Below are 15,109 nucleotides of genomic sequence, written 5' to 3' on the forward strand. Positions count from 1 at the left end.
TGCAGTAGGGCAGCCGAAAGTTCCTCTTTATGAATTTTTTAACCAGAGAACGTTTTTCAGTAGCTTGAAACGGTGAAAGTAACATTGGCGAATAAATTTGGAACTCATTGCCACATTTAGTAGAATCGCTCAATAAATCTAAATTTTAAATAAACAAACGTAATGTTCTCCATATTCTAGAGATGATTACTGATTGAAGTCTCTCAACTGGATATAGCGCTTTTGCAAATTAATGCAGCAAGACGTGATTTTTATCAAATATAATTAAACGTTGTTATTTTCTAACTTCTTGTCATCTATTTATTGTTAGTTTCCCTTTTTTCTTTTGTACTTCACGATATTCTTTTAATTTCAAGTTTGCTTCAACTCTTGCCGCCGCCTGAATTAGATGCTGAGCTACAGTGTGCGAGCGCAAGTATTTTTGCACGAAAAATACAGTTGAACCTCTCCACAACGGCCACCTTGGGGACAGAAGAAAGTGGCCGTTGTGGAGAGGTGGCCGTTATGGGGAGGTAGGGGTGTCATATGACACCTTTTTTTCGGGAAGTACAACATGTTTATTGTGCCAAGTTCATGCTTACTGTAACCTATAATGGCAATCCAATCTTAAATAATAGATATATAGATAAAATACACAATAAAACGTAAATAATATTTTGATTAAAAATGTTAACAAGACGAAACGAACAAGGTTCGCAACATTCGCCATATTATTGTAGACAATTTATGCTTACTGCAGCATTTAAATGGAACACAATCAAAATACGTATATCGTTAAAATGGATACAGAAACGTAATGTTCCGAAGATAAATGTCGATTACTGCAACAGTTTATAAAAAGGTGTTTTTTACAAAAAAGAACTGTACTGGCCGTTGTCGAGAGGTTATTTTGGCAGTGGGGGACGCACTTTAGTGGCCGTTGCCGTTGTAGAGAGGTGGCCGTTGTAGAGAGGTTTAAACAAGAGCTTATGTATGGACTGTCCGCCAGGACAAAAAAAAAAGAGGCCGTTGTGGAGAGGTGGCCGTTAGTGGAGGTTCGACTGTATATCCCAAAAAATAAAACTGCCCCGCGTGGATTTTTCAACAAATTTTCCTTACAGGAGGATGCCTTCCAAATATGCTACCCGACTTAACCTGAAAAATCTCAGCAAATAAAAAGCACGGTATTTCACTAGAGAATACGTTTAAAGGAAACAAACAAACAAACAAAAAACAGTTCCTTTACTCACGATCAGTTGCAAGTGGGACGGGCAACGTCAGGTGGAATCGTTTGAAGTATCAACCTTTGCTTCTCTCAAAAGCGCTTTATTATCGGATACAATTATAGTGCAGCCTTTTTAAGTTTGCACCTGATCAAGTATCTTAGGAACGAACGGTCAAAAGTAAGAACGTGAATTTCTAGGTATGAAAACATAAACAATAAATGGTTAATTAGTGAGAGGTCATCCCAGTGATCTAAAAAACGTTAGCAGTTGCGTACAGAAAAAAAAAAAATTCAGGTTTAAATGACCCCATATATGACCCCAGTGATAGCAATGCAGTGTTCTACCAACTGAGCTATCAAGCCAACTGGGAACTGGCCATTTTTTGAATTCGTTATATACCCGTAGAGGTGAGAAGACGGAAGATGTAAACAAAGCATAAACAATTCACACTGAACTGTTTAAATCAGTGTCAATAAAACGACCGAAAGCCAAACGCTTTTTAGGAGCGGTTTCTAGTTCTTTCTCTCAGAATAGATATTATTTCAAAGTCACAAAATTTGCAGCTTCTTGTCTCCTACTTGACTTGTATAATCAATGTATGATACCAGTGAGGTGACAACTATCCTTGATACTGTAATTATCCACTTCTTCTCACACCGTTTTCAGTCATGTTCTTGTTAGCCAAGAAATGGCGTTTTCTGGAGCTTGCACACAAGTTTTTTACCTTTCACAATGTTCACCTGAGACATGCATACAAACACATACTTTATTTTAAAAATGCCGGTTGCAAACAATGACAGCTAAAAACCTGATGTGGACCTGCTTACAGATAATCATAATAATAGAAACCGAAGCGAATTAGAAATTAGAAACATCTTTACCACTAAGAAAATATACCATCACATTTATTTCATCTTTATTACAATTATTAGCAAGCTACGCATACAGCTCGATACCTCTCATGTACAGATGACGGATGACGGAGGAAATAGAGGAGGATCATATCTTTGTTTACACGTCCAGCCTTATTAGTGTACATTTAGCATAAACAACAAAACAAGCTACAAATAAATGCACTCTAGAAACTGCAAGAGTTTGGTAAAGTGGAAAATGTGAGCATTACATTTAAAACAGTTTTTGAAAAGTGAACTTTAAAGTATCAAGATTTTACAAAGCAAAGTTTGGATGGCCTTCACTATCAACTCAAGCACAAGGGGAAACATAAGAGTGTTTGTTGCGTCGTGAAAACGGCCTCGACGCAAGCATAAGCACAGCTAGCACACGGATCAAAAGTTTTCCTCTTCGTGTGCTTATGTTTGCTTTCGCGCTGTGCCATGTGAAAACGGAAGGCAGTATAGGTTGATTACATTGCTGCCATGTTGGTGCCATAACAAAAGAACATTTCTTTCGTTAACGCTTGTGCTTGCGTCGCTAGTGAAAAGAAGGCATAAATAGTATGCCACGCTGCCTCCCTCAGTGTAAAGGGGTGGAAAAGTGAATGTAATTGGAGACTTGCAGGGTTAAATTAACAAAAACGGAAGGAAGCATACAGAGAGTAAAATTCTGCTATCGTTTGGGTAAGATTCCTTGAATAGAAAAGTAAAAGGTAATAATAGTGGGATTCATTTCCCCTTGCAAATTAACTGCGGGGTTTCTCTGAAACCGTAGCAGCACGAAACAAGGGCTCGAGAGGGCCTGGAAACGGATATCCAAACATGTCAAAATTACTACGGTATATACGACCCAAATGCGATATCCAATCAAGAGGGATCTGTGAATAGTACTTCAACAATTCGTCACGCGTACTAGAGAAATCCTCATCTGGAAAACGGATGAAATCATAAACTCCAGTTTTCCTTAACAAGTAATTCGCGTCCTGAGATAAAAACTCAAAGCGCCCTATAAAGTCGTAGTGTACATAACAAGGCATACACTGGCCCTCATAGGTGTTCCAGTGCGGATTAAGTCCTTCGTAAACTCCTTCTTTTAAGATGTACTCTATAAATTCTTTAAAGGTAACGTCATCACCGGCATGCAGAGATTTCTGGGTAGCGTTGGGACGAAAGTTCGCGACAATTTTTCTACCATATGTTTCGACATAGCGATGGTCCGAAGGTCTCATAGCAATAAATTTGTCCTTGTAGGCTGATAACAGACGTTCGAAAGGTTCTCTTACAAACATAAACTTGAATGACCTTGAGAAGAACTGTACATCTGTTGCATTGTACTGACCCAGGTTTTTACGTTTCTGCTTGTTGTATTCACGAATTCTTTTAAGCACATTTCGCCATTGTCGACTGGCCACTTTCAACACCATACAGTAGAGGAGTTGGGGTGACTCAATGACTTGAAAACGATGCAACCGAGGTAACCGCACTTTGCGATCATTTCTTTGACAATATTCTGCCAAATACCTTTTGATATCGCTCTGCCTTCTTTCTATCTCAGCATAATTTTCATCTTCCTGAAAAACGATAGTGAATGTCTTCAGATACTAACATGCAGCTTTACAAACGCAGTTGAAAATCAACTCACGCTAGAGTCCAGTGGGTGTCTTGAATCATGAACCGTCAGATTTTAAACTGCAGCGCTTTAGGGACCGAAATTTTCCCCAAAGAAAAAGGAGCGAAATTAGTGAACAAAATTTAACTTAATTACTTGCATGAATTAGAATGGATGACCCACTATCTGAAGAATCAAAATCAAACGTTTACAAATCGATTCGCTAGTGGCTTGCTTCGATTTCATTAACCCACCCCCTCCTCCCCAACAATGACACCGCCATGCAGACCCTCTTCGAACTTCGACGACACTTGATGAAACATGCTATAGTCCTTTCGAGTTTGGCAGTAATGTTGAAATGAGGATAATTATAGTGTCATCATTACAAATAATAATCAAAGTTATAAGTCATAAACCATTTGAATTAATCAAAGTGTCAGACCTTCACGAACGAATGTAATCTTCCTTCATGATCTCTCGACCGTGACAAGCCATCACCTAAGGAGAGTGGCATAGAGACAATTATCATTCTGTGAGACATTGTTAAATTATATCAATATTTCAGTTATGTCTCCCCTTTAGGCCCAAGTGATCAAAATGCATTTTCTCCTCACTGTTTCCATATATTTGCTATGGTGCTAGTTGTGATAATTGCTTTAAATATCAAGGCATTTTATCCGTAGTGATAATCTCGTTTACTCTTATGACTTGTATGTTCGACGAAGTATGGAGATTGCAAAGATAGATTGGATAAGATAGATTGGATGCTAGGTACTATTGGGATTTTAAAAAGCGTTTAGCAAAAGCATATTCTGTAATATTCACCTTTATTTATTCCATGGTAATTTTGCCACTAGCACTCCTATTCATATGTTAATACTCATGAACATTAAGAATGCGTTCGATCGATTGACCTTATTCCTGAATAGGAATACAAACAATGATGACAAGAAATCCCTCATAATAGATTTTCGGAGTTAATGGAGTACAAAATCGCTCTAAAATTATTTTGTGTCAGCGCCGAAAGTTGCAGAAACGTCTTCCCAAATTTACTTGAAAAGAAGAAATCGAACAGCTATTCCGCTTATTCTCATTCCGGAATACGGTCAATCAAACGCAACCTTAGATGACTGACACTCTCTCTTATTTATAGTGTCCATTTGAGGTCACTTCCAAAGGACTGAATCGAGTTAAAAATTCAACCAAAACGCGATGTAAACCTCACAAGTTTACAGGAGGCACAGTACTCTCCCTACATTTAATGGTTCCTGGATGGGTAGTAAAATAAGCTCATAATAATCATATGAAAGTTTATAGGAAGAAAAGCACTGTCTCTAGATTTAATGATGCCTGAAGAGAACTTGTCAGCTTTAACTGATCGGCATGACAACTTAAAAACACCCCAAAACACGTAGGATAATATATATCAGTATATATAATATTGTTGCCCAATATTGTGTTCTTACGAAAAGCAAAAAACTACGTATTTTGTCAGTTTTATGTTTCTGTGATGTTCCTAAAAGAGATGGAAAATGTGTAAGTTTGGCTTCGAAATTTTATTTGTACTGTACTGATTAGTAGTCAAATGGCCGGACAAAAACGATCATAAGAGTGAGAAAGATATCAAGAGAAGGCAAAATAAGAGCACATGTTAATACCTGCATTTGCGGACACGAGACTTGGCAATGGAGATCTTGCTCGTTGCAACTGCACGACATACAAAGTAGAAGCAAGCAAGGCGACAGTGAAGATGACGGTAAAGATGAAGTACTTTGATGGCAAGTGCCGGCTCGGCGAAACCATGCTTACAAAAAAAGACGATAACAGAGAGTCAAGCATTTTTCAGTAGTGACTATGCTTAAAGGAAAATAACAATAATAATAATAACAACAATAATAATAAAAAAAACACAGTTCCCTTACTCACGACCAGTTGCAAATGGAACGAGTAACGTTAGGCAGAATCGTTTGAAGTATCACCCTTTGCTCCTCTCACAAGTGCTTTATTATCGGATGCAATTATAATGCAGCCTTTTTAAGTTTGCACCTTGCTGAATAAGTATCTTAGGAACGAACGGCAAAATGTAAGAACGTAAATTTCTAGGTAAATATATGAAACATATATTTTGAACTGCGGATGAAAGGTCAAAAAGAAGAAAGATCCTCGCGGTTACTACGCAATTTAAGCAGTTGCGAAAAGAAAGTCTGAAAAAAAATTCAGGCTTGAACGGGATTCCAACCCATGACCTCTACGATGCCGGTGCAGTGCTCTACCAACTGGGAGCTGGTCATATTGTGAGTTCGTAATATACCCGTGAAGGATGAATAAATAAATGTAAATATATGAAACATTTATTTTGAACTGGGGATGAAAGATCAAACAGAAGAAAGTAACTGCGAGGATCTTTCTTCTGTTTAAAAAAAGGGTTAATTAGTGAGAGATCATCCCAGTGATAGACAAAACTTTAGCGTACATAAAGCATGGAAAAATGCAAGATTTTATCGCGATCCTTGGGTTGAGGTGCGGTTAATTTGTTTTGAAGTAAAAATTAGAACCAAAAATTCTAATCAAATAACCTGCCGCGAGAAAAAATTTCGCATACGGATATTACCATGGCTACCTGACTGAAGTAAGAATTTCTCTTTCAATCAGCGCACGATTGTCCTTCATTCGTTTACTCTCTCCAATAAAAAGTTTGCATCGCGATAGAAAATTAAAACTCAATTCGATTTCGAGACGACATTACGGTTTTATAATGACAGCGTTGGGAGAAAATATATTCCGTATTGAATTCCGTCGCTTCGCGACTCCGCCCAATACGGAATATATTTCTCCCAATTGGCCGTCATTATAAAGTCGTAATGTCGTCTCAAAATCGAATTTAGTTCTGAGTATGAAATTTTGCAGGAAGCAAAGTTCCCTCCCTAGATCAGTTCTATGATGCCTGAAACTTAACAAACAATCACTATCATAATATACGAGAAAGCGTCCAAAAATTTATATTTTTTTCTTTGTCAGTATTTGCCTCTACGAAGGGGCAGTCTCAATGCCATCGGAAAAATCCTGGGGAAGAAGTTGACTCAAGGTTGCCAGCATAATATCGTACCCCTTGCTCAGTTTCTCCATACCTCTATCCTCTTGTTCTTGTTTTTATCACTTTATCGGGATAAAAAATTTTGCTTGTTGCCCATTATCGTGTGCTTTCAAGATTATTATTTTGTTTTTGTTTCTGCGATATTCCTAAAAAAATTGGCAAGTATGTCGATTTGGTTCCGATTTCTTTCTCTTGACTAGTAGCCATATCACAGGACAAGAACTACCATAAGAATTAAGAGAAGGCAAAATAATACCTGCTTGTGTGGACACGAGGCTTGCCAAGCGACTTCTTGCTTATTGTACGACGTACAAGCTAAAAAAACAAACAAGGCGACGCTAAAGATCAAGTATTTCGATCGCAAGTGCCGGCTCTCAACCGTGCTTACCGAAGAAAGACGACAACAGAGTGCTAAGCTTTTTAAAATTAAAGTTAATTGGAATATTTTATTTGGCTTAAAATAAACGAACAACTTATTAGATTCATATATATGTTGCAGACCATTGATTGTTTATAATACTTATATTTACCACAAAGTTAAATAAGAGAAAGATCCCTGCTTTACGAATCCGCTTTACCCGATTTTTCTTTGAATATAACCAACCCGATTGGTTATTTAACTTTAACATGAAACGTAGAGAGAAAAAAATAAAAGAAAAACATAATTGTAATTTATATTAATAAGCTACAAGTTGAAAAAAGCCGCATATTAAAAATATAATCAACTAAGAAATAGACTGACTGGAGCTCTATATGCACTCACTGAGTTCCCTGTCAAATAAATGCCTTATGGGGCTCTGTTCCCGCCCACAGTGAATCCGCATAGAGCCTACTGGGTGCTCAGACGGGTCAATTTCTTGAAAAAACTCTTGGCTGATGTCTTCTGTTTACTAACAAATTGCGGTGAAAAATTTCTCTGATTGTCACCCCGAAGTGTCCCTTAGCTTTAGCTTCAACTTAGCCTAGACTAAGATCCCTAGAAGATCCGAAGACGAACTGAACAAAAATAAAGACTGAGAATATTGTCCTTGGCATTAAATGAATAAATCCCATGCTACGAGTCACTAGGTACAAAATAGAAATTTTTCCGTTCTTTTACATTAACAAACTCAATTTTCGCTTTAATTTCCCGGTAAATGTAGTCGGAATTATGCTCAAATTTGTCTCTGCGACCTGTATTATTCGTCCAAAGTCTCGCTATTGATGACATTCAATCATTTACTACAAGAAGAAACAAGTCTGGGAAGTGATTGCGGCGATAATGCAAGCGGAGAGTGTCGAGACTGGTCGAAATATTTCGCCGCGGGCTGACCAGTGCGAAGGCAAATGGAAAGCTCTCACCCTTGCCTTTCGCAAATGCGAAGATCATAACAGTCAAACTGGCAATGAAAGAAGAGAATGTTCATTTTACAAGGCTGCGAAACTCCGACAAATTATAATTGGGAACAACAATTTCCGCATAACTTTCGATGCGAACCGCTTTACGCCGCTCTGACAACAAGTTATTTGCATAAAACAGGGGCAGAAACTCTTCTAAGACATCTTCTTCCTCTTGTACAGATTCCTCCTCGAGAAATTCTTCAACAAAAGTTGCAAAACCTGCAACAATGACCTTCAATGTCGCCGCCATGTTGCTGTTCACGATGTTACGGAAATTTGTATTTTCCTTCGGAAAACCGCTGACTCTGCGTGTTATGTCGCGGGCATTATTCCCGAAACGGAATAATCGTTTTATTGACGAAAGGATGGAATGGCTATTCTGGAATAATCCGGAATGTATTCTTATTCCGGAATAGGGTCAATCGAACGCACCCTAAGCTGATTTTGCAAGGAAACCTATTCAGGACGTGCAATATCTTGCTCTTTGAAGATGCAAACATGCGTGCAAGAGCGCGTGAAATATTTTGCGTAATTAGCAGTGATTGGCTTCAGTTTCTAATTCATATTCATGACTAATTTCCAAGCATCTCGCAGATTTTTGAGCCATCCTTTCGAAGCATCGGTTGAACTGTCGTCCTAAAAGTAAAAGCAGAAAATGGTGAAATTTGAAGGATCAACGAAAGCCTTTTGAACAAACTTAGAAGGTAAGCGCTGCTTCACAAATACCACTAGGTTAAGTTTGTACCGTTTTAGCTCACTTGCTTTAGCTTTACTTGCTGTTCGTTCACGGGAGGTTACTTGGAAACTTGTCTATAAAACAGATTTTTCGCCTCACTTCTGCTCTGTAAAATACACTACTGTCTTAAAATATAATACAACTTTTGTGTATCCTTGTTATTTCAGCATTTGAGGATGTGGAGACTGAATATTGTTCTGCTTAGTCAAAATTGTAGGTTAACAATGCTAATTTTTGAAGCCATGGACGCGCGCAAAATTTGCATATCGTTAACATACGTAAAAGCGATGTTTGTTTCTTACCGGTATTTTTTAATGTAGCTTATAAAATGAGAAAGGCAAATACGAATTTATCTTGTATCAGCGCCGGTAACTAAATACATATGGCTTCAAGTTATTGCTTTTTTGGCAGTTGCAACTGATCTTGCTGTATTGCAACTTTGTTAAATATTGAATATTGATTTGATTATCTGCTATTTCAGAGAAGCTTAGCTTGATCAGTGAATTTACAGTAGTCAAAGTGGAAATGTGACGACGGTATCATATAGAAGGAAGCCTGAAATCACGGAATAAAGACGAAACTGCAAAGGTGAGATGATGAAATCAGTTTCTTTACGAAGATTGGCGGGAATTAAACCACAGACGGAATACTGGCATGTTGGCTTTATGAGCGGCCCGTTTAATTTGATTTAGATCGGAGTTATAGTTCCATCGTCTCAACTAATAAGGAATTACAACGAATGGAAGCATGTTTGTAATCCAATTAATTATGGGCGCGGGGTTGGGAAAAGGGAAAAAATAGAAAGTCTCTGTATGCAATGAATTTAACAATTGATACCCTTTTTAATATCCAACAAAATGCCACCTAATTTGATCTGATCCTGATATGACATTGTTAACGGAATTTTCTGTGCTTTAATCGCATAGGGTTTATGGTGTTGAAGACAACCAGGGGAAGGGGGATGCTTGTTAAAGAGGCCGAACTTATCAAAGAAGTTGAGAGGAAGACTTAATTCAAATCATGGGTTTAAATAACTGAGACTAATTGAAACATAGCACTAATGAGTTGTGCACCGCAAATATGTACCTTTAGTTAAGCACAATAATTAGTCTGCGCATTGAAGATTAAGTGTTCGCATGGGCCCAATATATGAACGATTAGTATACTAGCGTTTAAAGCATTGCTTTTGTGTTTTTAACATTTGTAAATGATGAATGGGTGAGGTTTAATAGAGGGGGACAAGGCTTATTAAAATATCTGACCTCAAAAAATGGGCTGAAAGAGATTTTGTGGTAGATGGTTCATTTATGTTTTGCCAAAACGTAAATAAACCATCTACCGTAAAAGCTCTTTTAACCACCTTTTTGAGGTCAGATATTTTAAAAAGCCCACTCGCCCTCTATGCCCTCATCTGAACTGTATTCGGCGAATACAGTTCAGATAATAGCCGAATTATGTAACCCGCACTCAGTTCGGTTTTTTTGGCCATTGATCTCTCAAAGTGACAGTTTGAAATTCTTCTTTGTTAATTTTGTGATTATTGGGTTCATCTTTTTTTTTGCGACTGAAATCGGATCCCATTAGTTGGGCCTTCTTTTATTGAGATCACCCATAAAGATATAATATTTACGGCGGAATCATCAGGTTGATTAATATATTTGCATTACTCAGCAGCACAAATCAGAAGGAAGTTGAAATAGGAAATAAGAGAAAAGAATCTAAGAGAACAATTAAGCTGGCGTTGCTGGACAAGAAAGAAACACTAAAGCAAAGGTAAGAACTGAAACTGTTCAATAATATACTTTGAAGTGGACTGTGTCCCTTAATTCTGAGGCGTACGAAATGGTTGCAGTACCATGCCAGAACCTTCTCAACTTGTTTTTGGCAATCTTTAGCAGCTTTTGCTTTTTTTTTCCTGAAAAGTCAAGGCATGCAATAGCAGTTTTTATCTTGCAAGAAATAAATATTGACTGGTAAATTTGGCGGTATTTAAACAATTGCAATTAATTCTGGTTTAATTGAAGTGATTGTTTGGCACTCGAAAAATCCAAGATGGCGGATCCAGTAACGTGGCTATAGAAATTTATGACGTCATTATCATCAACGATAGATGACCATCTTATCTTGTAGAGGACACACTCGGGAATCTCATGAAGATAAAACCAGATTAAAATATCTTAACAAAATAAAAACCCAAGTTGGCGAGGAAAAAAAGGGGGGGGGGGGGGGGTGGGGAGTGGAGGCGTTAAAACCATCCCTTTCCTTGTACCTTGTACCCCTGTGTTGTTCTTGGTGGTGTGTGTATGTGGGGTATGCGGGGGGGGGGGGGGGGGGGAGTTGGGGCATATCTGGGATTTTCTGTGGCGGTAATTTTTCCCAGACCTTCCAACTGCTACAACTACTTAGCAAAAGTCAATTATTACAGTATTACAATAAATCTTGTCCGGTTTGTTCGAAAGCCGATTAACGTTAATCCAGGATTAAAAGTTAACCAAGGTATTCCTCTCGCTCGTTAAAATGATTGTTTAAAGCTTAAGGCAAAGAAAAGTCTAGTCAAAGCTGAGAAACAACAATTTTTTTGGAAGAATCTTTATTGAGTCTTTGTATGTATGTGCACTTGATTGGTTGTTGTGTAACTCAATAAAAGATACGGGTAACAAAAAACAATAAACAAACAATAACAACAAAACAAGATCTAATTCATCTGAGGTATAAATACGGTTAGAGCGAATCACTGTATGAAATTTAGGGTCACTATTGATTAAAGAGCAATATGCATACTCTCGTTACTGCCTACCACATGTTTATTATATTTAGTTAATATGTTTACTTGAGAGAATTTGTTTGATTATCAAGGCTTGTTATTTTATAGTAAAGGGATGAAGTCACTTTTCCCATACAAATCTCTTACATTTTAAAGGGGCCTATGGGCTCCTGATTTTTAGGTTTTGAAACTCGAGATGGCCAAAATTTCTCGTATAGCATATTGCATCGCCTTTTAAAACCTAATATAACAGGGATCATTATCTATTGGAATTCTGATTAAAACAAAATTAAAGCCATGGCCATTATCAATGGCCATCAATATGCTTCATTTGTCTGTCTGAAAAGCAAAAAGAAATTGAAATAAGCGCGTTCAGTTTGATGGGCGTAGCGTTTTGTAGACATTAGTCGTGGCAGCGAACAAAGTGTGCGAGAACAATGATTGCAGAAAAACTGAGATGACGAGAACAATTCGTGTAACGTGATGTCGTAGACTGCGTGCGTCATCTCGTTTAGATAGCATACGTGATATATCATTCTCTGCTAGCCGAAACTACTATCCCGATGTTCTTGTCATTGCTTTGATGTATCAGTTAATTCTTCCAAAAAATAAGGAGATACATGTATGACAATCATTTATGAGAATTTATATATTGAGCATGTGTAAAAGGTCCGGTTAAGTAAGTTAGTTTTGAGTTGTGTAAATTGCCATTGATGTCAAGTTCATTTTCTTTCGCTCTCCAATGTTCAGGAGTAGCACAACCCCAGGAATGAAGGTAACCCACCGCTGAAAAACAAAACAGAAGGGCTGAACATCGGGAACGTTTTGGACAATTTTGAGGTAGGAAATTTACTTTTATTAGGTAAGACTTAAACGGGAAAAAAGTTAAGTTCCAGTACAAAAGGTTCCTCGGTACACTTTGTGTTGAAAATGAAATAACTTGAACTGATTACACAAAAATTCCAGTTTTTTGAACGACAAATTAATTATTTCCGCCAAAAACAATGGAATTTTAGAATGATGCTATTTCGTAGATCGTGTGTGCTTAGTTGCACCAATATTGCCGAAACATGTCTGCAATGGTTTATTTTTTTCTTAAATGAACCGAAAGGATCACACAAAATCAGTAAATTAGACACAATCTCAATGTATTTTCTTTCGAAGGATTCGTCATTTTGGACTTGTCTTCAAGAAGACCAAAATCCGGAGACCTGTCGATCTTTACGATTTCCTTGCAAGCAAACAGTTTAAATTTCATGCTCAGTGCAATTCATTTCAATGGAAAATTGCGTAGATCAAGAACATTAATTTTTTGTTTCGGATTTCTGAGAAAAATGTAAAGCACTAATGTAAACACAAACTGTGCCGTTTGCAATTAAACAGCCAAGTGAATTGCACGTGCAGATGCATATTCAGGAGAAAATGCGAATCCTCTATCGTTCATTAGCAATTTGGTAAAAATTTTGAAAAATTGGCAGTTATTTTTTTTAGAGATAGAAAAGCTCTTATTTTCCACTTGTTTGTAGTTTTATGTGTTTTGAATTTATTTTACTTGTTCGACAGAAAAGAAAATAGTTGCAGCCGAACGAATTCTCCCTCTATTGAGACAAATCATTAAATTTTACTGAGGTTGACCTCTTACAATGTCTGGAAATTTTAATGTTGAGTTTCTTCAAATTTTTGGAAGAAAAAGCATCTTTTCCAGAATTTTTTTTTACACAGTCTATTTTTTTATTTCCAAATATCACAAAATAAATATTTTAATAAAAATTCGACGTTGAGGGGAAAAAAAGGAAAATTGGCTGGCTGCATCGGGGCTTGAACTCCAAGCCCCACGAAACAACTTAAATTTAACGACGGCAGAGGTAAGGCCTTCGTTCTCTAATTCGGGGCGTATGCTTAACCACAAGACCACCAAGGAATTGCATAAAAAATGAGGGTCAAAATTCGTTAGAAATAGGTTGTGGGTCCTATTGTTTGCAATGAATCCTTAATTAGTCATGTATGATTAATTAGTCCGTGCCACTTGAGTGCTTTGTAGCCATGACAGCAGGGTCGTGAACACGTGCAAATTGTGCGTAATGACAAGCAATTTCAAAAACAATAACAGTTGGAAGAAAACTTACTTGCGATTTATTTTCATGGAACTCAAGGATCGCTGTTTCGTTCGCAATTTTACTGAGGCAAAATTAAAATCTTGTAACTTATGAATTTCACAGCGTGCAAAGCAAATAATTCAAATTACATGATGATTGTATATACAGTGTAATTAATGTAGATTTCCTTGTCTTCAAGTCGTTAACCTCAAGTTGGATTAAACACAAGACGAGGAGCAACAAGAAAGCGCTAGCAAGCAAGAGTGGAACTCAAGGTTACAATTGAACACAAGAGAGAATGAACATCGGGATTTTCTGGACGCGTTTAAGGTAGAAAATGTAACTTTATTATTTCCCTCGATCGGCGTGAAACATGAAGTTCCAGTTTAAAAATGCAAAGAAACACCTCAAGCTGTTTACTTTGGCGTAAAATTTTTAATAACAAAATTCAACAAAAAAACTGATTTTTTTTCTTAACTAAATTTCCACCAAAAATACTGAGATTTAAGACTTTAGTTACTTGGATACTAAAATATTTTTCATCGCATAGAAATTGCGTGGACACATGTTAGGCCGCGTAATAAGTTGTAAAACGTGTCATCATTTTAAGATTGGAACTTGTTGTTTAGAATTTCGGTTCATTACTCGATCGATAGGTATTCGAGATTCACTGATAAGTGTCGATACAAAATCTCACACTAGTACAGCAGAGGATTCCTTATTTCTTAAAAAACGCTTTCAACTTATTCGTCTAGCTGGAATTCTCTCTAAATTTTTGCTTGTGAGTTCGAGATGCAAAATTTTATTCGCAAACATGGAGCTTTCAATGGATTATTTGAAGTTGAAAGTGCCCATAAGAAGATTGAAATTCAGTCTTTAGAAATATACCAGTTTAAATACTTATTATATAAACACATTGTCGTTTTGAAGGCGCACCAAACTACTGAGCTTGTATTGTGCACTTATCACATTCTTCGGTTTTCGGTCAGTCGTATACAAACTAGTTTTTTCGTCATTTCAAAGGTTACAGACATGGCTTTAATGTTGCGTCTGTGTGGAAATCAAAAGTCTTTGTACACATTTGGCTATAGGAATTTAATCAAGGAATTCTCTAAAAACATAGCAGAAATTACACAGTGTAAATCTGAAATGTTTTCAATCAAGTTCCACACAAATTCAATTCACACCATGTTTCTACTCTTGGAAACAACTGACAAATTTCGTGACTGTTTGAAGGGTGAATACATGGCTTTAACGTTGCGTTTGTGTGGAAATCAAAAGTCTTGGTACACATTTGGCTAGAAATTTTACCACGGAATTCTCTAAAAACAT

At 37.1% G+C, this 15,109-nt stretch overlaps 1 protein-coding gene and 1 long non-coding RNA gene across 2 annotated transcripts; one reads left to right on the plus strand and one right to left on the minus strand.

Annotated features, from left to right (window-relative positions):
- Positions 1-1,890: 1,890 nt before the first annotated feature.
- Positions 1,891-8,431, minus strand: LOC146468416 (carbohydrate sulfotransferase 13-like). Its single transcript, XM_085124638.1, has 5 exons — positions 8,213-8,431; positions 7,058-7,116; positions 5,366-5,511; positions 4,150-4,205; positions 1,891-3,699 (listed from the first exon to the last, which is right to left on the minus strand). The coding sequence occupies exons 1-5, from the start codon at positions 8,429-8,431 to the stop codon at positions 2,845-2,847; spliced, it is 1,335 nt and encodes a 444-aa protein (XP_084980764.1). The 3' UTR covers positions 1,891-2,844.
- A 260-nt stretch (positions 8,432-8,691) lies between these two features.
- On the plus strand, positions 8,692-14,676 carry LOC146468417 (uncharacterized). Its single transcript, XR_014867513.1, has 4 exons — positions 8,692-8,885; positions 9,404-9,505; positions 12,432-12,521; positions 13,977-14,676. It is a non-coding gene; the product is annotated as an uncharacterized LOC146468417 (long non-coding RNA).
- Positions 14,677-15,109: the final 433 nt, after the last annotated feature.

This window comes from Pavona decussata, unplaced genomic scaffold, assembly GCF_977016875.1.
Source record: "Pavona decussata unplaced genomic scaffold, jaPavDecu1.1 SCAFFOLD_131, whole genome shotgun sequence".
NCBI classification, from domain to species: Eukaryota; Metazoa; Cnidaria; class Anthozoa; order Scleractinia; family Agariciidae; genus Pavona; species Pavona decussata.